The sequence below is a fragment of the Notothenia rossii genome (assembly GCF_949606895.1).
Source record: "Notothenia rossii genome assembly, chromosome: 4".
Lineage (NCBI taxonomy): Eukaryota > Metazoa > Chordata > Actinopteri > Perciformes > Nototheniidae > Notothenia > Notothenia rossii.
The window spans coordinates 63,252,940-63,277,683 of NC_136902.1; the positions used below are offsets into that span (position 1 = coordinate 63,252,940).

General features: G+C 41.4%; 1 protein-coding gene across 2 annotated transcripts; it reads left to right on the forward strand.

Moving 5' to 3' along the window:
- The first annotated feature begins 14,868 nt into the window (after positions 1-14,868).
- Positions 14,869-23,474, forward strand: lhx1a (LIM homeobox 1a). Of its 2 annotated transcripts, none has more exons than XM_079676135.1 (5): positions 14,869-15,553; positions 17,100-17,323; positions 17,931-18,214; positions 20,279-20,444; positions 21,589-23,474. In XM_079676135.1, the coding sequence occupies exons 1-5, from the start codon at positions 15,384-15,386 to the stop codon at positions 21,966-21,968; spliced, it is 1,224 nt and encodes a 407-aa protein (XP_079532261.1). In that variant the 5' UTR covers positions 14,869-15,383; the 3' UTR covers positions 21,969-23,474. The 2 variants fall into 2 exon arrangements, with proteins under 2 accessions (XP_079532261.1, XP_079532262.1); XM_079676136.1 differs by having other exon boundaries at positions 17,103-17,323.
- Positions 23,475-24,744: the final 1,270 nt, after the last annotated feature.

The following is a 24,744-nucleotide window of genomic DNA, read 5'->3' on the forward strand; positions in this document are numbered from 1 at the left end:
TTTTGCAGAAAAGAGTGACATTAGCCTTAGTGAACTTAGAAGTTGTTAAGGTTCCCTTCATTGTATTTGTTGGCATAAGGATACAGAATGCACTACACAGCTGCTAAAAGTACAACACTCACCTGCGGCAAAATTGTATGCCCGTTGGCAAATCTGCTTTAATTTATTTTGTGGGGGCTTTTTTAAGATTCGGCTTGACACAGAAAGAAAAACATGTCCACAACAAGCTTCCCCTCCATTCTTTACAGTGACAGCACAAACATGCCAGAGAAAAAAGACATTGAGTGCAACGTCTTTCCCCGGGAAGGCCACATGCAAGAGCATTGCTCTCCTCATTTGAAACAATTGTAAAAATGCTAGAACTCGCTGAGACAGACCGATAAAGGCCCTATAATACAACTTTTGTCATTGCCATTTAAGACTTCACACGTCTCTATAAAAGCATGGCAAAACAGCAAACAAAATCATTGTTGTCAAACTTGCTGGTGATTGCAAGCAAAAGATAAAAGTTCTCAAAAGCTCATTTTGTCTTTCTGTGCATCTTCCAAAGCTTCCTTTATTCCCTCCTGCTCTGCCTTTTGATTCAACTTTAAATGGATTCCATATTTTCTTTCCTCCACCATAATCATCCCAAAAATGCTTGCAACTTGTGAACTTGAGTAACACTACACTGAATCCCCCCACCCACCCACCCTCACACACACACACACACACACACACACACACACACACACACACACACACACACACACACACACACACACACAAACAGTGGCTGGGATCTTAGGCATTCACAGGCTGATGATTCCAATAATCCAAGTTCAAATACAATTCCTGGATCACAGGATTTAAATGACATTATATAGAAATTAGATTTCACATCTAGAGCAACTGAACCTCCCCCGATCCCATCTCTTTCTAATTACAATACTTTCCCCTGAATCTGCACCAGACTCTTTCTTCTGCTTCCCTTTTTGTTCATTCTGCTTGAATACAGGCTGGGATATTCTTCCGCACCACAATGCATCTATTACAATACAAAGTCACCCAGGCGCTGCTATATATTCCCAATGATAGCTCCCCTGTGAATTGGCAGTGTTTTTGATTCATGGTGGGTCGCAGTGTTACAGGAAGAAGAAAAGGGGGGGCACCGAGTCATCTACCTGTAACTGACACAGTATTATATTTATAATATATTTTAATATTTACCTAAGGACCGGTTCATCGGAATTTGATGTCTACTGAGGGCAACCGTTCACCTTAAGGTGTTACATTTGCACTTTTCACATGGGCCAATGAATATATACACTGTTGCGTATGTCTTATTTTCTGTAAGACATACCTTTATCAAATCTTTCTTTTGAAGAGAATATTCTTGCAATGTTGTTTTAAACCAAACAAGAGTCATTAAAAGTGGTGTTCCTTTCCCCCCCAGGTTTAGAGTGAACAGGTTTAAGTTGTCAGTGAGTAACCCCAGAAGTAGCACTGAGGACATTAGGTCTCCTTTTGGACAAAAATGTGTTTAACAAAATTCACAATATTATTTGTAATGGATTGTTTGGAAAAGCTTTACAATGGTTGCGCTCTTACCTCTTTTTGTCAAGAATCAGGAAAATATGATTTGCCTTTTGGTGTTCCTCAGGGAAATTGTCTTGGTCCACTCCTCTTTTTACAATACACGGTCCCTTTTGGTAATATCAACAAGAAATACAGAATGAAAAGCATAGCTATGCTGATGACAAGTAGCTTTATATTTTACTCAAGCCTGATAATGACAACTCCCTCCCACTACTGAGAAGATGGCATTTAAACATTGCATGAGCAATAACTTATTGAATATAACTAATATAACGGTCTTTAATCAAAAGAGATACTCTCTCATTCCTGTCCTTAATAAATATATTAGATTATTCTACAGTAAAGTACATTACTGTTAGCTAATGCGTTTAGCCTAGAAGCAATTTAGGGAGTATCTTACCCAAGGACACTTCAACATTTTTGATCCGCATATCAAACACTAGATTTTCAAAAATGTATTCTTAAGTTACAAATAATACTGATAACATTTTTAATATATTCTTATTTTGGGAATTTCTTTGGATTATTGCAGATTTTTTTATTTGTTTGCATTCGTGGATGGTGTTTTACATCAACATATTACACATGTAAACATAGATCTGCTCAGACAAATAATATATAGACAAATAAATCCATTAAATCTACATAAATATAAACTCTGCCACCCATTTAATCCCACCATGTCTGAAATGCATAATTGACTGCAAATAGGTACAATCTTTGGTCAATTAAAAAATATTTTTGCTTAAAATGTTTGGATTTGGTCTATTATTTGTCAAAAGGTATTCATCTAAAAGCAGAAATGCATCTCAAGATTATTGGTAATTGTCAATTTATTTGTTTGTGTGAATGGACAGATTCAAAGATGTGTATCAACCTTAAAACATCAGTATTGGGCAAAAGGCCCCACCCAGCCCCCATCCCCAGCTCCTATCCATCAGTGGCTATCAACCATTGGAGTGTTTGTCATAAGGGGAGCGCGGGATTGTGTACTGTGTGTGACCAGGCAGAGATGGGCCCAGATAAAAGGATTCTGCCAAGTCCTGATTAGATCTGCTCCCATGTTTGTCTTCCAGTATCAGGGATTACATGATTTATGAGAGTGTGTTGGGGATGTGTGTTGCATGGTGCTAACTCTCCCACCTACGCCCCATAGGGAAGTGCATTCCAGCAAACTCCATCTAAATAAAGTTCCTCTTCCTGGTGTAGCTTGCTTAACCCTCTCCTCCCCAGCTGAAGTGCCTCGGGGTGACTCATTTTCTCCATTAATGAGCTCGTTGATTGCAAATAAGCAACAAAGAAACAGCAGATTGATGAACTGCCAAGCGTGAGATTGATTTGTTCAATATAGGCCAATTTACTATAAATGGTGAGATTTGTGAAAGGTGGCGAGTGCTGCATGCTTTTTTATTCAGAGTATTTGATCTACAAACAGATTTTTATGTACAATTCTCAGCAGTCATATATTGGCTGGATCTTTGCAGGGTAAAAACTAGAACCTGGCTATTTGGTATTACCAATGTAAATCTCACTAACACTCCCATTTGAATGTCATGGGGCTCTAACCCACAGCATCTTACACTAAGGGACATTGCACTCCTTGTGACTCGTACAATGTCTTTATTTACTTTAATATGTAAGATCTGTATTTTCTATTTATTACATCTGTATGTATCTATATATGTCTAAACCATGCACCTTATATTTGTTCTGCAAATTAATTTAAAACGAATGCGCTTTATTAGTTTTTCCTCAATAACCCTCTAATTGTGTGCTATAATGTATTTACAAAGTGTGAAGAGGAGGCAACTTTAGAATAGGGAACCTGTTCAGGTCAATTAGAGTCAAACTACTAGCTTATTGGTTATGAACAAGACTTCACTTTAAAATAGGGAACATTTTCTTAGATATAAATACCTAATTTTGAGTTATTTAGACTTAATTAACACTTATAGTTTCATGTCTTGTTACATAAGAATAGATCATATTTGTTAAGTGTTATTATGGGAGAATTACTATTCTTCTGGTACTACTGCCTTATTAGGCCCATATTGAGCAGAGCATATTAAGACCCAAACTCATGTACAACAACTTCCTTACTTGCAATAAATAAGCACTAATTAGATGGTTATTGAGGAAAAACTCTCAACTAATGGCTTATTACTTGTAGAATATGGTCATGTAGAATAAGGCATTAATAAGTGTTTTATAATGACTAATACAGAGCCAATATACTGCTAATATGCATGTTAATTAACAACTAGTTGATGGTTAATTTGTGTACCTTAAAAGTGTTACCGTTGAATGTAATATAATCTAAACCGAGGCACCCCATAGGACACTTTGTTACCAATGGAGACTTATAAATGTTTGTGACGTAAACCAATTTAGGGCTTGCCCTGAACTACAAACATTATTTAATGGACTTTTGAGATATAATTATCAATATGTTGTTAATTGCAACTCTTAACAAAGCAGTGTCTGTACTGTGTTTTTGTCAAAAGCCTGAAGGAAATATCCCAAGATGTTATTCCCCTTTATATCATGAAGGAGCTGCTCAGTTGTTCCTATACTTTAGAAATGAAAGGTCATTTGAGATGGGTCTTAAATTGTTCGGAAAGGACGGATGGGGGCCTTTTTTCCAGACAACTGAATACAAGCTGACTTATATTGATCAGCGACACTTACAGAGATAGGAGACAAGTTTGAGATTGTAAGTACAGCAAGTAAATGACAGGTAGGTTTGGTTAGGGAAGTTTCAGGGTAAAATATCAAGATAGCAAGAGAACAGGCGCAGATGAGAAACTGTCTTTTCGCAAGGTAATTGGGGTTAATTGAGTTAGGTAAACTGGAACGCTCCTGGAAAGATTAGAAGAGGTAAAATGTTGGATCTCATGCTGTTGATCTTTATGACAAAAGATTGTCCTCTTACAAGACCCTTGATTTACCTTTTTTATTTTATTTTATTGTATCAATTAATTCATACACAACATCTTGTACTCCACTACGTTCATGTTACATCCGTAGGTTACTATAGTTACTTTAATGATTAAGATATGTTTGACAATTAAACCAGCAACAGCTGAACGGTCGGATGATTAATCAATTAGCCGAATGCAAGAAAATAATTGGCATCTATACACATTCATTTTTATTTGATCTTAATAATTTGTCTTTTGGGTGTTTTATTTTCGATTTTTTCCATTCAATACTAGTAGTAAATTTTGCTGATATTCTTTCTTTTTAAATAACATTAAATGCTGGACCTTTACTTGCAACAGAGTAGTTTAACAGTGTGTTTTGGTAGTTTTACAAACAAAAAACACTCCAACACTGCTAACATCTGTTTGATGACCAAATAATTATGTCCTATGCATTACCATTTAAATATTGTTTTCCCATTCCAATCATACCAATGGTTACATTTCCATTTGTATGGTACAAAAAACAACAACTAATGGCATCTTAATCACTAGAACCACATCGCATAAATATGTCAAAAAGTAAATGTTTGTTGAAACAGTAACGACGACTGTAACCTGAATGATCACAATCTGTGTGTGTTTACCACATAGAGATAAAGGTTCTTCCTCCTCCTCCTCCTCCTCCCTCAGTGCTCAGCTGGACGTCCTAAGTGGGGGTCAAGGTGGGTGCTGCTGCTGCTGACCATCAGTGTGCCAAACCATCAAATGTACAGCCCCCCCCCCCCCCCCCCCCCCCCCCCCTCCATCCCTGCAATGTCCAACCTCCAACACTCACCCCCCGAACCATCACGTATTCACTCTTCCTCTGTGCTCTCTCTCTCTCCCTGGGTGTGAAGATGCCAGCAGCACGCTCCAGTGGAGACAAATCAGACCTTCCCGGCCGTGTCGTCGTAAAACATCCCCCAGGAAGGTTGCGACCTCCTCACCCTTTCAACTCATCTGCAGGCGTAGTCAAGAGAGGAGGAGGGTCCTCCATGCAGCAGCATAACTTCCGCATGCACATGAGCACAGGAGGAGATTCTGTAAATAATGTGAATGGAGAGAGTTCAGTGAGGAGCAGGGATGGAAACAAGACTAATACAGAATCCGAATCAATGTATTGCCTTGTAGGTTTACACTACAATGAATTTGCTTTGGTGTATGGTGTTGCAAACATAAACAACATACGGAATAAGTTGTAAGAGAAGGTCAAAAATAGAACGATTACAAGAAAAAAACTACTAGAGTAAAATACTACCTTAATATTGTACTCAAGTACAGTACTTGGGTAAATAGTTACTTTACACCACTGGATGTGTAGAAATGTGTAAATATATTTAGAGAAATGAACATGGCTCTCAGTATTAAAGTATTAAAAGTACTCTCCTGCCCTGCATGTAATCCACTGTGTGCTCCTACATGTTCCTGGTTAAAACATTACAGTGCTGCACATACACACAACCTAACTCTTTATTTGTATAGATTTCAGACAAACTTGTGTCCTAAAACCCTGTTTTTGGTGCAAGAGCTGTGTGCAGCCTCCTGGAGTCTTTTCCTCACAGTCACGTTGCCTGGTTTGGTACAGAAACTAAACCAAAAGCTTTGCTCTGACTGTATCTGGTAAAACACTCCAAAGCAAAGTTGTTGAACTTTCAAGCTAACGTAGCCTAGCTTTGATTGCGTTTAGGCAACTCAAAGCACACTATTAAGGTTAAGGGAAATAAACTTTTGGTTACAAATGAAAAGAAAATACTCCAAAGCTGAAGATACCACAAAGATGCTGTCAAAAAAGAACTCAAGCTCAAACCAGACAATGTATTTTTTGTTGTTGTTGAAGAAACAATGTGTTTTCTTGTAAATTAACTCTAAAAATGTTAGTGTTTTGATGAGCTTTGGATTGTCAAGCTTATGTATCCTGGCTTTGATTAACGGCCCGTCCACACAGCGGCGGGCGTTGTCGCTTGCCGGCGGGCATGTCTGAAGCTAGACCAACAACCAATCACATGAATCTCCCGCCCCGGACACACAAGCAGTGGTTTGATTGGCTAGAGCTTTTACTGGCATATGATTCGATTGGCTTACGCTTCCGTCGAAGCTTCAAACATTGCTCAACTTTTGCAGCGAGCAAAGCTACGCTTCGCTCCCACAATGCAGTTCGGCGAAGCGTAACGTCACCCCATTCAAAGTGAATGGGCTGAAGCATTTAAGCTTCAACGCACGCCGCTGTGTGGACGTAACGGCCCGTCCACACTACAGCTTCGACAGCTTCAAAAACGGTTTCCAACACGTCTGCCCATTCACTTTGAATGAGGTGACGTCACGTTGCCTCGCTTTTCGCCGAACTGAATTGTGGGTAGCAGAGCGGAGCTTTCCTGGCGTTTCAGGCTGCAAAAGTTGAGCAATGTTCAACTTTTGAAGCTTCTGAAGCTTTCGGTGGAAGCGTCACCCAATCAAATCATATGCCAGTACAAGCTCTAGCCAATCAAACCGCTGCTTGTGTTTCAGGGGTGGGAGATTCATGTGATTGGTTGTTGGTCGAGCTTCAGACACGCCCGCCGGCAAGCTTTTTTTGAAGCTGTAGTGTGGACGGGCCGTAAGGGTCATGTCAAGTTCATGACATTTGAAGCATACAGTGGGGTACGTTGATTTCAAAGTTTAACCCCAAACCACCAGCGTCCACGAACATTAACCAAATAGGAAGTTCTTTGTCTGTGCAATGATAAGTATTAAGGAAAGGAAACGCTGACTATAGGAGACAATCAGAGCTGGCAGACGGATTTCATGTATCAAAGTCCTTGTGCTATAAACTTGATGGTGAAGTTTTCCTTAGAGAAGCATAATCTGAGTTCTGTTTTTTTTTGTAGATTGCTACCTTATTTTATGTCTATTGCACTTCTTTCACAGATATTTTAGTTGTTTGTTTCCATCTTTGATGCCAACCATTACGTGATATTGTATTTTGCCTTCCAACTACTGCTTTTCAAGCTCTCTTTTATCTGAACTGCTCTTCTTCTTTATGCAGCATCACTTTGGACTCCTGTACAGATCAGTCCACCTCTCGTCGAACGCAACACTCTCACACACATTACATTCAAAGTCATCCAGCGTCAGACTCCCTGTTGCTCTCCCTTGATGGAGTCATCAGCCAGGAGCCAGACAGGGAGCAGTTGTTCTCATGGTCTCATCCCCGCTGCAGAGCCTTGACACAGGGAGAGACAAACAATTTGGCCTCCCTCCCACAGGCACATCTCTGGGAGCCAGCAGGGGTTGGTGTGTGGTGTGTGTGTGACAGAAAGAGAGAGAGACAGGTCACTTGGTGAAGGTGTCAGTGAAAAAGAATAGATTAAGGTGTGTTCCAATGTGGAAAATATCAGACACATGCATAGGGGATCTATTTGTGGCCAAATAGTTTGTTCCATGAATTTTAAGGGGGTCGCTTTCAACAAGTGGGATATATTTCCCCTGTATTCTTTGCATATAGACAGGCTGTCTTTTGTCCTTCCCAGGAATAGAGGTTATGCGCGCAGGTTGTTTGGCCAGCTCTGAATATTGCCACAGGCTGCGAGGCTTTGACAAAGGGAAATGGGGTCGTGCGGTGAAATGGTTAATGTGAATCTTAATAGAGCCGGCGATGTCATTATCTCCAAATCCGCTGAGCCCCCTCGACCGGGGTTGCGCCGTCGACGACCACTTTACATCCCGAGCGTGTCGGGCCGAGAGATGGGGGCATGACTGCCAATCCCAACTGGAGGATTTGTGTCCTCCTCCACCAAATTCAGTAAGCGCATGCAGGCTCATAAAGGTGTTGAGAATTGAGGAATTTGTCTGAGAGACATGGCCAAAGTCAATGAGCTAGTTTTTGCCTTTCAGCCACAGGGCTTCAGACCTAGGCTTCAGACCTTTCGAGGAACCCGAAGCTCCCTGTTCTGTCCAGTGGCGCAGGCCTGAGCAAAAGGAAGTCTGCCTGCCTTCACATGAGAGAAACACTGCAGATTTAAACACCAGCCCCTGATAATCCCTACCCAGAAATAAATGTTCCCATTAAAATGAAATGTTGCCTATATAGGTTTAATAAATTGAAAAACGCTTGTTTGAATCCTTAGTAATTTGGACGGAATCCCAAGCATGTAGCAAAGGCTTCAGCAAAACAAGATTATTTGCTGTGTATTATAATGTATGCAGCAGTTTTTATGCGACCAAACAGTGTCAGTGAACCCCCCCCCCCCCCCCCCCCCCCCGATGAAATGTGTGCTTATTTATATGCAGTTATTCAGGTATGCAGTAAATTCCAATTACTTCTTAAGATTTCTATTTAGCACGAGGGGGAAATATGACAGGGAAGCTCTGTGTTTTGAGCAGCATTGTAAATCTCGTTAACTCTTTGCAGCATGTGGTGAGAAATCTGCATTCATGTCAGGGAGTGAGCAGTGCATAATATTTTAACAACTAGCTAATAGTTGTGTACGGGGATGTGTTAGCGGGGTCTGAAGAAGAGGCAGGTGAAGAGAAGATTTCAAGGCTCATTCCAACTGATTTTCTAGGTGGAATTTCACCTTTGGACCAACACGACCACCATATCACCCCATTAAAATCGAGACCATTACAAATGTTGTAAAGTACCCATAAGCGTTGTGAACCCTCAGTATGCAAAAACAAAAGGGACATATTAGGCTTCTAAAAGAATAATCATTTGAGTAAATTATATTTAAACATATTATATCTGAATGAGTGTGTGTGTCTTCCACTGTCTAATCTTAATAAATAACTGGAACTTATTTTATGATGACAGCATGACTTTGATTCAGTAGTCGTGAAAGGTGGCTATGGCTCAGGGGATTCATGCGCTGACATACCAATCAGGGGTCAGTGGTTTGATCCATCCCCTCAGTAAATATAAAACAACTTCCACTGAAAAATTTCATTTCATCAATATATTTTACAACTTTTAATAAGAATTTTTGTTTCTACTTTGTTTTGTTTGTGAATCTAAAGGTAGTATTGGCTCTCAATACTACTATTTTTCAGTACTTGGACCAATCAGTGGGTGGGTTTCGATTCCCGGCCCATGAGTCTACAAGAAGGGCGTAAGTCACTTTGGACGAAAGCATGTATGTAAATCCAATAATGTGTTTGTGTGTGTGTGTGTGTGTGTGTGTGTGTGTGTGTGTGTGTGTGTGTGTGTGTGTGTGTGTGTGTGTGTGTGTGTGTGTGTGTGTGTGTGTGTGTGTGTGTGTGTGTGTGTGTGTGTGTCCCACACTAATGCAAAGAAGGATGCAATCTGTTTAACTTATGTTCTACGTTATGAGCCACACTATGAGTGGAGTCGGGATGCTTCTATCCCTCCAATGTTCGGCCCCCCTGCTGGGCCCCCAGGGGCCCTAAATCCCCGCTGCTCTTCCCTGCAGCCCCCTCTGACGTGCATGCCGAGGCGAGTCGCGCTTTGCCTATGCATTAGCCATCCATTTCCCCCGGCTGACACCTCTCCAACATAAAACCGTAAGGCAGAGGTAAAATATCTGTCTCCTGGCGAGAATAAAGCTTTGTCTGCCTGCTGATCTATTGGATATAAAAATAAAGCCGCGGCTTTGATGCAGGCTTTACCTTATGCGCGCCTTTGCTTTTTGCGCACACAAAGCTCCAATGAAGATGGATAGTGCGTCCAGCACAGCAACATCACTCACTTCTTCTTCCTCCTCCTCCTCCTCCTCCTCCTCCTCCTCCTCCTCCTCCTCCTCCTCCTCCTCCTCCTGCTCTCATTCCCTCCTCCAGTTGTTTGCTATTGATCTGAGAATGTTGATAATTATTTTTTTCCTTTTGTTTGTGACGTGAGGTATTTATAGATATTAACTGGTCCATGGTTTGGCTGTTGTGTCAGGCTGCTTTTGCAGGAACATTCATTCTAAGGAAAGACATTATCAAATAAAGGTAGCTACTTAGGATACGAGTATGCAGTTGCAACTCCCCTCTAACAGTTTTTATACCCATCAATACACATTTAATAAATATAGTAGAGCAGCAATAACTGCTACACAAACAATATATTTCATTTTAAAGGCTTTTAATGAAAGCTTCATTTTTTTCACGATAGGAAGGTTTGTAAAACTTTGTTTCTAATCATGGAGAATATCAATCGCTCCACCAAGGAACAAAAAGCAGTGGAAACCCTTCAGAAAAGGGCGATAGTGATTTTGTGCAAAGGCAAAAAACGTAATTAAATTTTCATTTACATTACATTTACATAACTACATTAGAGTAATTTTACCTTTATAAGAACTACGACATGTTTGATATAAGTTATGTTGTATATCCCACTGCTAACCAAAAATCTTTGAGACTATTTTCTTGTGGAATCAAATAAAAAAGTTTTCAACAGGGCCTCCAGTTCTGTACACATTTTTTTTTCTGCCCCAGGCAACAATAACTTATTAGTGGGGACTATCAAAACACATATGAAATTATATGTCGTATCGGTCTGACTAAGCATGCGCGGATAAATAAATAAATAAAAAGCAGTAGATGCATGGGCGAGCAGCTCTCTGCCGCTATCTGCCGCTCTGCAGCCATGCAGCCCGTCCCCAGAGCTTTGGCCACCGGGCGATAATATCTCAAAGGGAGTGGTTATCGCTGCACATTATATTATAATCATTAGTGATCCTGGCCCTTTCACCCCGGCTGCAGAACAGTCTCTGACAAGCATTAATGGGAGCTGCACCTATATGTAGGCCTATGTGCAATTCTCTGGGACAGTTTGGAGCAAAGTTTAAGCAAATAATATTTGTTGGGCAATTTGCTTTTGATTGAACATTATTATTGTTATTAATATTATTATTATTGTATATTTTTGTTCGGATGTTTTTTATTATACATTATTTTACTGTATAGGCCTACTGTAATTAAAATGCATTATTACTTAAGCCTTTGGTCAAAGGCTAAGGCCTATACTTAATAGGACATACTGAAGCTTTTTCCTCATAATATGGCTAATAACAATAATAATAATAAAAATAATAATAATAATGCCGAGTCCCTCTCTTTACTGGAAACCTCATAGCAGTGGGGGGACCCTGATGCTGACCCTGAGTCAGTTATGCACCCCAACGCCTGGGCCAGCCTCTGAATATGCCCAAAATACCAGCCACTGTTTGTGTGTGTGTGTGTGTGTGTGTGTGTGTGTGTGTGTGTGTGTGTGTGTGTGTGTGTGTGTGTGTGTGTGTGTGTGTGTGTGTGTGTGTGTGTGTGTGTGTGTGTGTGTGTGTGTGTGTGTGTGTGTGTGTGTGTGTGTGTGTGTGTGTGTGTGTGTGTGTGTGTGTGTGTGTGTGTGTGTGTGTGGAGGGGGTTGCCTGGCTGAGAAGAGGCAGCTGTAGGGAGATGATCTATAAATCCCATCGGATTTCTCTCAGCCCAGGCCGGGGCCGGAGTTGAAAAGTCTGGAAAATGTTTGCGTATAGAGTTGGTGTTGGCTCAATAATCCACGTTGGGTTCACATGGGCATATGTTGGGCTGCTGACAGGGGGGGGGGGGGGGGGGAGGACACAGCTCAGACAGTCGAACGTGGGACTGTGCGTTAGGGCTGCGACATTCTCCCTGGGACGGACGGAAGAGGGAGGGATGGACGCGCTGGATAATGATCGAGAGACTGGACAAGAACAGAGAAAGTGCCCCCCCCCCCAAACACACTCACGCACACACACATAAACAGACTCACACCGATTATTCTCGCTATATTTACACACAGTTTATGAATACGATGTAACACTGTGCGTCAAAATGAAAACCTTGACATGTGATTAATGTGAATGTCAAGTTAACACATTATTAATCCATATTTCTGTGAAGGGGGGTGCTAATAAAATTCAAAGATTTATCTTTTGAGAAAAAGAAAACATTTGTAACAATTTTTCGTGGTAATTCCTCTTAAAGTATGCTACTTTTTAGTATTTATTTAAGAAGGACAATGCACTGGGCCCATGATGTAAACGTGCCAGATTAGCTATAAAGTCTCATTTTAATCTGCAATCCCTGGAATTTGCATGCATTTGGCACACTGATCCAAATTGACTCATAATGAGTGCAATGAAATAATATAATGCCGACTTATTGTTTCTTTCTTTTAGGTTATGTCACAGCTGCACCTTGGAATTCCCCTATTGAGATGAGAAATTACAGCTGATATTTAGTGAAGCTGTTTATTCCTAAAATGAACGCATTCTTAAACCAGAATGATGAATGTGTTTTATTATGAATTTTAAATATCAGCGGAGTGTTGAGGCTGCAGACTACGGGGCGGCTGAGCGGCACCACCGGCCTCCTCCTCCCCCTCCTCTCCCCGGTACACTCCGCTGATCACAGTTCCAGCTCGGGTGGATGTTTCCACCGGTATAGGACCCGATTCCCGGTGTCCTTCCCCGGCCTGCACATTCAGAATTAGGTTTTATATTTATATCTCTCATACAGTATAGTGAATCCATCCAATCCCCGGCTCTTTGTCCCCGGCCCTTGTAGTTGTTGTTGTGGTGACTTTGTGTTTCTTCACTGCCCTGGAGGAGAAAGGGGAGACAAATAAACGTGTCATGATTAGAATTAATGACGGCATGCATCTTCACGGCCTCATTCATTATCTCACATTAGTTATCTCGCAGTGTAACCAGCTCACTTGCCTGCACTTCATAAAGAACAAATCTCCCGGGCTGCTTTATTTCTGAGCCAAAAATAGACTTTGGAGAAAAAATACATATCAATAAAATGTCCCTCAGTGGAAAAAAATCATTGTAATTTGGGTATTTATTTAGTTATACAATTATGGTTTTGCTGGAAGGCCTCAAAAGAAAATAGTAACTTTTGTTTTCCTTAACTTCCAGTACAATTTCTGAGCGAGAATATAATCTATTGCTAGCAAGGGGATTACAGTGGTAAGGTTAAAACAATTTTTGCATTTAATAGTGCCTTGGCCTGGAGGGGAGTTGAGATATTTTTAATCTTATATTTTGATTTCCTTCTATTCGTGGATTAATCTGCCTCTGTGAGCTGCCTGTTTTTTCTTCTCTCTGTGGCTCAGTCTAAATCAGGCGGAGATTATCCCCACTGACAGACTACCGAGGCATCTTCTACACATGCAAATAACAGCAACGTTTGCTTGTTTACATGCTGCATTTACAGTGCTGGAGGAGAGAGTCAGACTTTCTGTTTTTTCAAATTCTTCAGCAGGTTCAGGAAAAAAGGGGGAAGTGAGTTTGTAGTCCATTTAAAACGCACATTTCCATTGCAGATTGCATTGTGCTAAATCTATGGAGGTCAGTGTTATGATGGAAACCTATGAACACAGAAAAGTAAAATAAGAAAGAAGAGGAAATAAAGCTATTGGAGTGTGTTTTAAGCTTGTTCTCTTTAGATAAAGCCACCACCATGCGGCAGGCAAATATGCATTATGTTTATTCTAACAACAATTCCTTTCGGTATGATTGTGTTAGAGGCAGTAATTGGACAGTTTGTCTAACTAAATTCAAAGATGAATTCCTAACTAAATGATGGTTTAGTTACAGAAACAGTCAATCTGAGAGAAAAGCTGTTAAAGAACAGAAACGATTGGATGGAAACGACTGTGAATAATCCAGCGGGCTGATATGTATTGAAGGTGGACCTGAATTACTTTGGACCACCCTAATGAATGAGCTGCCAACTTTAGAGCCTCTCTGTCTCTCGGGCTTCCTCTCCATCACACCACAGAGAACTGCTCGCTGCGCAGTGCCAAAGAAACGCTGTTATGCCACTCTGGAAAGATGATAACACCTTATTTCAGAGAGCTGCAAACATTTAAAAAGATGCACAAGTACAAAGCAGACTATTTCATTAACGGCTGATTTGTTTAAGTTAAACACATCCAAATAACAAAATAAAAGCATGCCCGAAATGTGCGCACAGGAATAAACCATGCAATCTGCGTTTCCAGCTTCTTTATCCCGAAGACGCCTCTGTGTACCTGCTCAGATTCCTCCTTGCCCCCCTTCTGCCAAGAAGACACTTTGCTATACGCGGCTGAAGAGTGGCGCCTCTCCCTCCGCGCTGCGCGCCTCCGCCGCGGCAGCTGCCTCCAAACACATTCACTAACATATGACAGTTTGCAAGGAAATTCTTGACAATTGGTGTCTTGAGTGTGTGGCATAAATAGCAGGCAGAGCCCTCGCTGGGTTATGATGGGGCGGCTTGATGCTTGCTGGCATGCCGCGCTGCTGATTGGTCCGGCCACGGCCTGACGTCAGGAGGCTGGGAATAAGGCTGGCTTGGAGCTTTAGGAGCAAGACAGTTTACTGGAGAGCCAGCGTATCCCAGCATACACACATCACGGCACTGGAGACTGGGCATCCCAGCATACACACTGACTGACTGGCTGACTGAACCGGAGCATCGCAGCAACTGAAAATCAAGGATCCGCGGACACACTCTTTTCCAAAATCCTTTGGGTGTGTGATTTTCTTTTCTTTTTGCGTCTGAACAGTGGATACGCTGCCATGTACACTGAATTGTTGACAGGCGCGCGTGTGTTGTTGTGTGACAGCACTGCCCAAGAAGCATTTTATTAGGACTGGCTAAAGGGGGGCTCTCTTCACTTCAGAGCAACCTGCAGCTGGTTACATGTTGGTTGAATTGTGTGTTTTTCCTCCGGATCCGATGAAGGACTGATTTTTTTCCCCTTTTGGCTTTTTTTGAACCTGCAAGAGAGGACGTGTCTGTTTTTCTGTGAAGGAAGAAGCATATTCTCGGTCCATGCTTGGCCTGTAGGGTACTACTGTTGATTTGAGTTCGCTTTCGTGCTTCAGTTGTGGGGTTGCAGCTCAGCCCAAAGCCATGGTCCACTGCGCCGGCTGCGAGAGGCCTATTCTGGACCGCTTCCTGCTCAACGTGCTGGACAGAGCCTGGCACGTCAAGTGCGTGCAGTGCTGCGAGTGCAAATGTAATTTGACAGAAAAATGTTTTTCTCGAGAGGGGAGACTGTACTGCAAAAATGATTTCTTTAGGTAAGCTCTGGGAAGGTGACAAGCAGGGTTGTTTGTGGTTTATATGTCTGGGTTTGTGGCAGCAGGAAAGGGGAATCAAATAGACTCAATACATTTAAAAAGCAGTATACCAGGACAATACATATTTTTAGAAAATATATGTATTTTTCTATTATTTCTTTAGCAAATTGTCTTAACTTAAAATAACTTTAAAATAATGTTCTTTGTCTTCCATATTATTTAAAACTTTTCAATTATAGAATACAATTGACAAAAAAATGCCAGGTCATTATTTACACCTCTTGTGCTTTCTCATTCTAAAAAAAATAGAAATACTAAAAGCCTATCCCATGTGTTGACTGCACACTCAAAGTGTTCGCACTGTTTTCTGTTTATTCTCTGAGCCGACCTGTCCACGCCTGCAGGCGTGAACGAGCACTTTGGAGGCGATAAGCTTTGATTAGCAGCGAGTAATTAAAAGCTTGTTAATTTGGATTCTCATGCTAAACAAGAAGAAAAGAGGGCCAGCAACATTAAACGCGTGTGCACTCGTTCTCAGCGGGAGGGGGAGTGGGGGGAGGCGGTTTGTTAGGAAATCGAGGAAATCACACCTGGGCTGTGTTTCTGTCAGCCGCAGGGCCGGCCCGGTGTGTTTGCTCAGGCCGGCTGAGGAGGACGTGATAAGTGGATTTGAATAGTAAACTAGTTGAAAAGATCAAGTCCGCAGACAATGCAATCACAGACGTGCAGTCAACAAGCAGTGCATAGGGCTCAATACACATTATTCAACGCTTTATTAGAGCTGTGGTACTGGACCTATATGTACTGCACTGCCTTATATGTAGATCACATATAGGATAAAACTCCAGGAGGGTAAGAGGACAGATGGTTGTGAAAATGCTCTTAGTAGAAGGAGAGGATATGTTAATAATGTGTAAGTAATAATGAAAAATATTTAGCTCACACGCAACAGCAATATCTTCTCGTAAAATTAAGTATTTATTTAATAGCGGTATAGAGTTTGAGAGACAGTGCATTAACTAAGAATTTCACATTTTAAAAAAGTATTATTATTACTATTATTATTATTATTATTATTATTATTATTATTATTATTATTATTATTATTATTATAAAAAATTAACCCTATCACGGCAGTGTGGATTGAGCAGTGAGATCTTTCTTAGCACAAGGTCCAAGAAATATAACCTTAAATCGAAAAAAAACAAAATTCTTCAAAACTGTCAATTGGATTTATAGAGGATATATTATCTGGACTTATCTATATAAGTCCATGTTTCCAAATGGTCAATTTATTAAAAAATAAAAAATAAACTACGTCATGTGTCAAACCGGATCCCTTTATGCATGTCCTCCACATACATGTGACTTCAGTCTCTATAGAGTGAAGCCAGCATTCAGTTTTAAAAGTCCGTCTCTATTCTGCTAAATACGGATGTTCCTTGTCCAACCTCCTCGTGCGATCACATAATTATTTCGGAATTTATTTATGTAAAATATGTCTTTAACATTATACAATGAAACGACCCTGCCTCTCTTTCCGCAGAAGGTTCGGCACCAAGTGCGGCGGCTGCTCGCAGGGCATTTCTCCCAACGACCTGGTGAGGAGGGCCCGGAGCAAAGTGTTCCACCTCAACTGCTTCACCTGCATGATGTGCAACAAGCAGCTGTCCACCGGAGAGGAGCTCTACATCATAGACGAGAACAAATTCGTTTGCAAAGAAGATTACCTAAACAACAGCAGTGTAAAAGACGCCAGCCTCCTCTCAGGTGCGTTAATGTGTGTGTAAATGGTGATGTATGTCATGGGTCCTGCCCCGCAGAGATAGCAAAAATCATTTTTCACATTTGTGTTTTACTCTTGTCTTTTAGTTTCTTTACACCAGTAAAAATAACTAATTTAAAACTATAACATTACACTACATTAGTAATAGGATTTTTGTTCCATAAAGCTGTTGGTCAGGATTTGTATTGCGTAAATGTTCAAGGAGAACGTCTCGTTGGTTGCTTTTAGTTTGTAAAACATGTATTTATCCAAGCCTTTTATTTTTCTCTGCACCGGTAAAAACTCGTTATTTTAGCCTCCAATATGAAATTACATGAGTTTTATAAATGTGTGTTCCATAATCTGTGTGCAGGATTTGTATTGCGTTAATGTTGACTTAATATACGAAGGAGAAAGTCTTATAGTTTGTAAAATAACGTTACATTTGCTTAAAACTCAAAACCAAAATGACACATTGAAAAATATTCAGATATTCATTCATCTCCAGCCACCTTTAAATCACACACGTGTCATTGCATTCAGTATACATTTGATTTACGACCTGTTTTGATTTACTTCCGGTTATTCAAACGTTCATCTTCTTGTGTTTAGTAACGGCGTGTAGCGACCCCAGTTTATCACCGGACTCTCAGGACCAGCTGCAGGACGACGTGGTTCTGAAGGACACGGAGATAGCCGCCCTGTCCGACAAAGAGACGGTCAACAACGAGAATGACGACCAGAACCTGGGGGGGAAGCGGCGCGGCCCCCGCACCACCATCAAGGCCAAACAGCTAGAGACCCTGAAGGCAGCGTTCGCTGCCACCCCCAAACCCACCCGGCACATCAGGGAGCAGCTGGCCCAGGAGACCGGCCTCAACATGCGGGTCATCCAGGTGAGCTGCTCCCCATTACGCGCACTGGATCAGGCTTCATTAAGCACCGGATAAAGATAGCTCTTCGTTATTTATTAGCAAATGGAGCAGTTTATCCAACCCCAACCAAAATCATAATATAAATCTAACCATCCCCACGACTTTACAAGATTAAATAATAAATCACAAGATAACATAGAATAAAATTAAACCTTTAGAATATTAGATTAAACTTTATCGTGGTCACGAAGTTCAAATGGCTACATCCAACCAGAAAGTGCATTAAGGTGCCGATGAGTTTACAGTATGCGAAGGTTGTTATAAATGTAATATATGGTTGTATAAATGTGAAGTATACATAAGGAACGACAAATGTGCTGGCTAGTCCGATTTACGTATACGGTGCAGGGTTGGAGGCAGTTGAAAACAGTTGTTATAATGTGTGCACAAAGTGAATAAAATAAAATAATATAAACCATTATTAATCCCCGTAGAGAAATCCAGGTGTAATAGCGGAAATAAGAGTTCACACAAGGAGGATTAGAATAAAAACAACTAAACATCTAAGATATAGTAGTATAAAATAAGAACTTGTTCACAGATTTGAATAATTGTGAATCTGTTGAATGTGAAAGTCCAAGTGCAAATCATTCAAATCCTTACGATATTGATCTTCTGATTGCGTCTGAAATGTGATGGACATAATATCCAAGGGACACCCACAGGTGGAGGAGGTGGGCTTTCTTTTTTATAGGGTGTTACGCACCCATTAAAAGGTGTGATGTAACAGCTTATATTTTATGGAAAATGTCCCTGCCAAGCTGCCAGACTGTCATGACCACGCAGGCCTCATCCCACCAGAGAGCCCCCTCCGCCACATCCTTCACCCCTCTTTAGAAGGAGGCCCCCTTTTTGCCTTCGCATATAATTCATTAAGCCACAGATTGGCCGTGGACGAGGTTGATTTGGAAACGGGTAATTTATATGGGTATTTTTGATTCTTGGCGCTGGTGACCGGGCAAAGTCGCCAACTGGCGCCGGGCTGCTGGGAGTCCTGGCACCGCGCTCCCAGCACGCTTTGCGGCCACATTTAGCCATGCTGCGAGCATCTCCAGCCAAGTGGAAGACAGAAATCTGTTTCAAGGGTCTTCAGGTTGTCTCCTCACAACTCTGGATTACAGCAGGGCCAGGGGGTTTGTCAAGACAATTTTTTTTAACATTATTATTTGTATTTAATATTATTATTACAGCTGCTGTTGTTAAAATTATTATCAATTTTGTATGAGGGAGTATTTTGTCTTTTTCTTTGTTTCCAAGAACGGCTAAATCGGTTTTTATAACATCTCATATCCATGCGCCAAAAATATTACTACCCACGTGGCAAAATGTACTTCCACATATTCTAGTTTACCAACAGGTTATTATTTTTCATAACGTGAATAAGGATGAGGGCTAGCAGATTCATAGTAAAAGTGGCAAGTAAGGCTATCTAATATGTATGAGCATAAGGGGGAAAAGGAAGCCGGCCTATAGATTAGGAAATGATAACCTCAAAGAGCCCGGTAATATATCGGTAACAACCCTCATATTAAGTATTAATTGGAGATTTTAAGCCCCCGCTGCTGTAGCCTGAGCCGGAGTAAATAGAGGGTTAAAAGATCATTAGGGAGGTTACATGTGACTCCCGCTCCTGGAACCGTAATTGGACGCAGTTCTCTCACTGCAGATCCTCGCGGATTTACCGCACCGGCTCATCACGCACGCCGCAAAACACACAGTCATCCCGGTTATTGACTGTCATGAGAAGCCGCTGGGTGCAGGTGCCAAGGTAAACATGACACCTAATTACACTTTCGTGTGCACGGCAGGGAATTAACACAGTGGGCTTTATTTGCAGATTCCAAAACAAAATCCACAACGTGCACATTTCTTGTGTTTACATTTTCTTTATGCGGCCCTCAGCCACGTCCTCCATCACCTCCATATCACCCTCCTCCCATCTCACACACAATATTGACGTGCAATCAAAATGGCGTCAGATGACTTTTGCATGTTTGCTGAGACGAAATGTTTGTGTGTGTCTAGGTCTGGTTCCAGAACCGACGTTCCAAAGAGAGGCGCATGAAGCAGCTGAGTGCGCTGGGTGCGCGGAGGCACGCGTTTTTCCGCAGCCCGAGGCGGATGAGGACGCTGGTGGACCGGTTGGAGCCCGGGGAGCTCATCCCCAACGGGCCCTTCTCCTACTACGGAGGTATGCTACTATTTCAATTTTTGCCAATGTTTTTGTATTCTGTATTTATCCAAAGTTAGATTATTCATGACATATAATTGTATTTGATTGTAAAATAATGTTTAGTATGATTCTTCTATTTTAATCTAATTTTATTTAACATGTTGTTCAAAATATGTTTCCTATTGTAATTATATCATGCTGTTATGATTAAAGATTCAAAGGTTTTATTGTAATATGCACAATAACTATAGCTTATATTGTTGGCAATGATAATTTAAAGTTCCAAGACATAAGAAGAAAAAGGCAACAAATGGTGCAAGGGAGTAAAATGTGCAACATGCAGGAAATCAGTAAACTATACATACATGTGAAATATAATTAAATTAAACAATGTGAAGTTAAATACTCTTCATTTTAATACAATACTGTTTATTGTAATAATATATAAATGACATGTATGGACTGGACAGAACAAGGCCCCATTTTATCCAACCCTTTTTTTAACTCTATAATACGTTGAGACCTTAAAGGAATACAGTTGATAGTCTACCCATGATGTGTCTTTTCACAAGAATGTAAATGTGAATTTAGCAAAAACATTACATTAACTTGTAAACAAACAAATATATAAAATGCAGCAAGTTTGGAAAGGCCACAATAAGGATCTTATCATGTTATTATTTTCTAGAATACAGTTTTGGTGTATTTTTTAGTTTGGGTAAGCTCGTCCGGAAGCTTTTGGTGATCACTGAGTTTCTATCTAAGTAATATGATACCACACTTCCTTCACAAGCCCTGAAATGTCTGTGAAATATCTGATCTTCTTCAGAGAATTTCATTTGTGCTCGGGCCTTTGTTATTTCTGCTGAAGCAAAAAGTCTTATAATATTCTGCACAATTAAAAAGAAATCGGTCTCAGTAGGTAGAATCGCTGAAGAAATGGCCCCCATTTTAATTAATTGTGTGGCCGCGTTGTTCTCCCCACCCAATTGCAGTTTTGATTTAAGTGTAGCGTGCCCTGTGACTAATGTAGTACGGCGAGGGTCTGCCTCCCTCTCTATACAAATCAAGCCACGTACATTGGAAGCATTCCTCAATGTCTCTGGAGTTCTTTCTGCATTGTTCTCCGAGCTAACTTTCCCATCTTCTCTTGGATCTGCAGATTATCAAAGCGAGTACTACGGTCCGACAGGGAACTACGACTTCTTCCCTCAAGGGCCTCCGTCGTCGCAAGCCCAGACCCCGGTCGATCTCCCCTTCGTGCCCTCCTCAGGCCCCACCGGGACCCCCCTCGGAGGTATGGACCACCCCCTGCCGGGCCACCACCCCTCCAGCGAGGTGCAGCGTTTCTCCGATATAATGTCCCACCATCCGGGGGATTCTCCCAGCCCAGAACCAGGCCTCCCGGGACCCATGCACGGCCTCTCCTCCGATGTGTTCGGCCCCAGTCCTCCCTTTACCTCACTGTCCCTGAACGGCAGCGGATACAACAACCACCTGTCCCATGCACCCTCGGAAATGAACGAGGGCACTGTTTGGTAGCTCTCTGAGAGCCTGGACTCTACTGATGAGAGGAACAGGTCCTGATGAGGTTTTGTGGTGATGGGGGCTGGGGTCGAGAACATGGAAATGGATATTGACAGGGTTAGGGCAACGCCATTGAATCATTTTTATTTTCGTTTCATATTTATTTATTTATTTTCCCTCTGGATTTGTTGTTGCTTTTTGTGGGGAGAGCGTATCTGGCATAATGCTTAAAAACATTGTCTTCATTATTGTGTTTGGGTGTGTGAATTGCTTCATGAACTCCCCAAGCCGCATCCAAAAAAAAAAAGGGTGAGACTGCTGAACTGCCCCCCATTCACCCCCTCCTTTGTTTGGACCCCCGTCACCCCTCCTGACTCATGTCAGTCGCTCCCTAACACTCACCGGTGGGGTAAAAACAAGCCTTTGGAAATCTCCTATGGTACGCCCTGAACAGGAAAACATCATTAGCTACTGTCAAAGACCTGAATAGCTTTGTAGAGAGAGAATAAGGCCGAGCGGGGATGGTGTCCTGACCGGGCTCCAAGCTGAGTTGCGTTCACACTCTGTTCGAGGTACGACTTTTGTCCCTTGTATTTATTCAGAAGCTCCTCAGACCTCTTTGCCTCTCAAGGCTCTGCCATATTGACACTTAAACTTTTTGACACAATGTTTCCGGAGACCAGAGGAAATGACAATTGTTCCTCCGTGTGGACCATTTTCTTTCGTTTTTTCTTTTTCAGTATTTCCACCAAATCTGAAGAAGGCCGCCTTCAAAAGGCAAACAGTGAAAACCCTCTATGGATTGCAAACCCTTTATTTAAAATGGAAGTGAACTTGAAATGTCGAAATGAAGTCTACCTTCTAAAAAAAAAATTCCGGGCTTCTAAACGGGACTTAGAACAGTCAACTGTTTACGTGATCTATTAAATTCAGGAGTCCAGAAGTATCGAAAACCATGTTTTAGAACCTCTTGATCCATATAAAATTGTTCCAAGCAACCAACCAAACTTTTGTATTGATTTCATTTATATTGTATGGAGATAAAAACATATTTGCTGGGGTTGTGATTCACTGTGCTAGTTTGTACAAGATGTTGTTTACAAAAAAAGATTAAAATATCAATAAAAACAAACAAGTAAAGTAGACATTTGCCAAATAAAATAGCACAAATACTGTTAAAGTGTGCTTTGCACCATCATCTGCAGAACGTGTTGAGACAAAATGTAAGTGTTAAAAGAAGCAATTGACTTCTTACTTTTTAGTCTGAAGATACATTCATAAAATTGTTAATATAACATACTTAGACAGGTTTTATTTTTGTCCAAACTATTTAAAACTGACGGTCAAATATGCGGCTAGTAGCTGCTACATCTCTTTGAATATCAGCCCTAATGGGATGTCTTTTATTGTTCAAATAAACCTAAGCTTATGTGACCTCCAGTGCATATTAGACCATTCACTGTATAAATACAACATGTTGGCAAAAATGTGTTTCTAATAAAACTAGAAAATATACATATACATTTTTTCAACACATTTTCTTTGGAGCGGCTATCTGACAGCGGTCTTACTGTACAGTGTATTAATGATCACTCCGGTGTCACTCCTCTCGTAATGAGTGCTTTTTGTCTACCCGTCTGATTTCCCATTAATTCAGAATGTGAAATAATTGGCCTTTACCGACATGGTGACAGGTAAATAATTCAGATGAATGGTTATCAAAAACATTGAGTGAGGGATGAAGAGACAGAAAGAAGAGGCTGAATGAGAACGCAGAAGCAGAGCTGGAGAAACGTAAAGTTAAACAACAATTCATAGACAAACACAATGAGGGTTCGACCAACAGAAAAGTTTTCTGCTGATTTTACTTTCATAAGTCTTTATGTGGACTGTCTTGCTGACACAAGGGGGAGCGAAATCACAATTTACACCGCCTCTATCCCCACCACTGGCTGCGGCCTGGGATTCTTCTGTTGAGTTACTTGCGGTCGTACACTAATCATAAGCAGTTAGCTGTGCAACTGTGAAGGACAATGATGAGATTGGCGTGACGGCGCCTCTGCTGCTTGTCTTGCGTTTGTTAGGCTGCTCCTACATGATTATTCCCGGCAGCTTACTGTTCTTGTGGTGCGGTCCGACGGCTGGGAGGGACTTTTCCAACTTATTTCGGTGAACATAGCAGTAATGATAATCAAGAAGGACCAAACACTGAGGCTTGATCTTTTTCCGGAAGGATGAAAATAGGGCTCACGCGGGCGGTGGGATGAATCTGAGGGAGCCTTTATCTTCCAAACCCTGCATGTGCAGTTAGGACCATATGCAATCCTATTTTTCTCCCCCTGCCCCCAGAAAGTAATCCACCATGAATTAATCATGGTCTTGAGAGTTAACCAAGCTTGGGGATGTGGGGAGGAAGGTGGGGGTGGAGGGTCTGTGGGACGATATAGGTCTCTGTTGAGCCCCTGGGCTTAGCCCCCCCTGTGGTAACACCATGCACCGGCAACTAACCGCCCCCGGGGCCACAGCTCTTTACATTTAAATCTCCTATTGATCGCTGATCAGCTGTTGGAGCAAACTGACCTTGTAGTCTAACGCTGGAAAAATAAAGAAAGCCTTAACAGCATCGAATGGGTTTTAAGTGACATTTGAAATCCCTGAGTCAGGACGTTTGAATGGCCCACACACCCACAGGGATCTAAAATAAATGTTCTGTATGTGCCTGTGATGATAGAGGGTGACTGGGAGACAAATGATTGAGGGAGGGGGGGGGTACAAAACGGTGCTTTAGTGG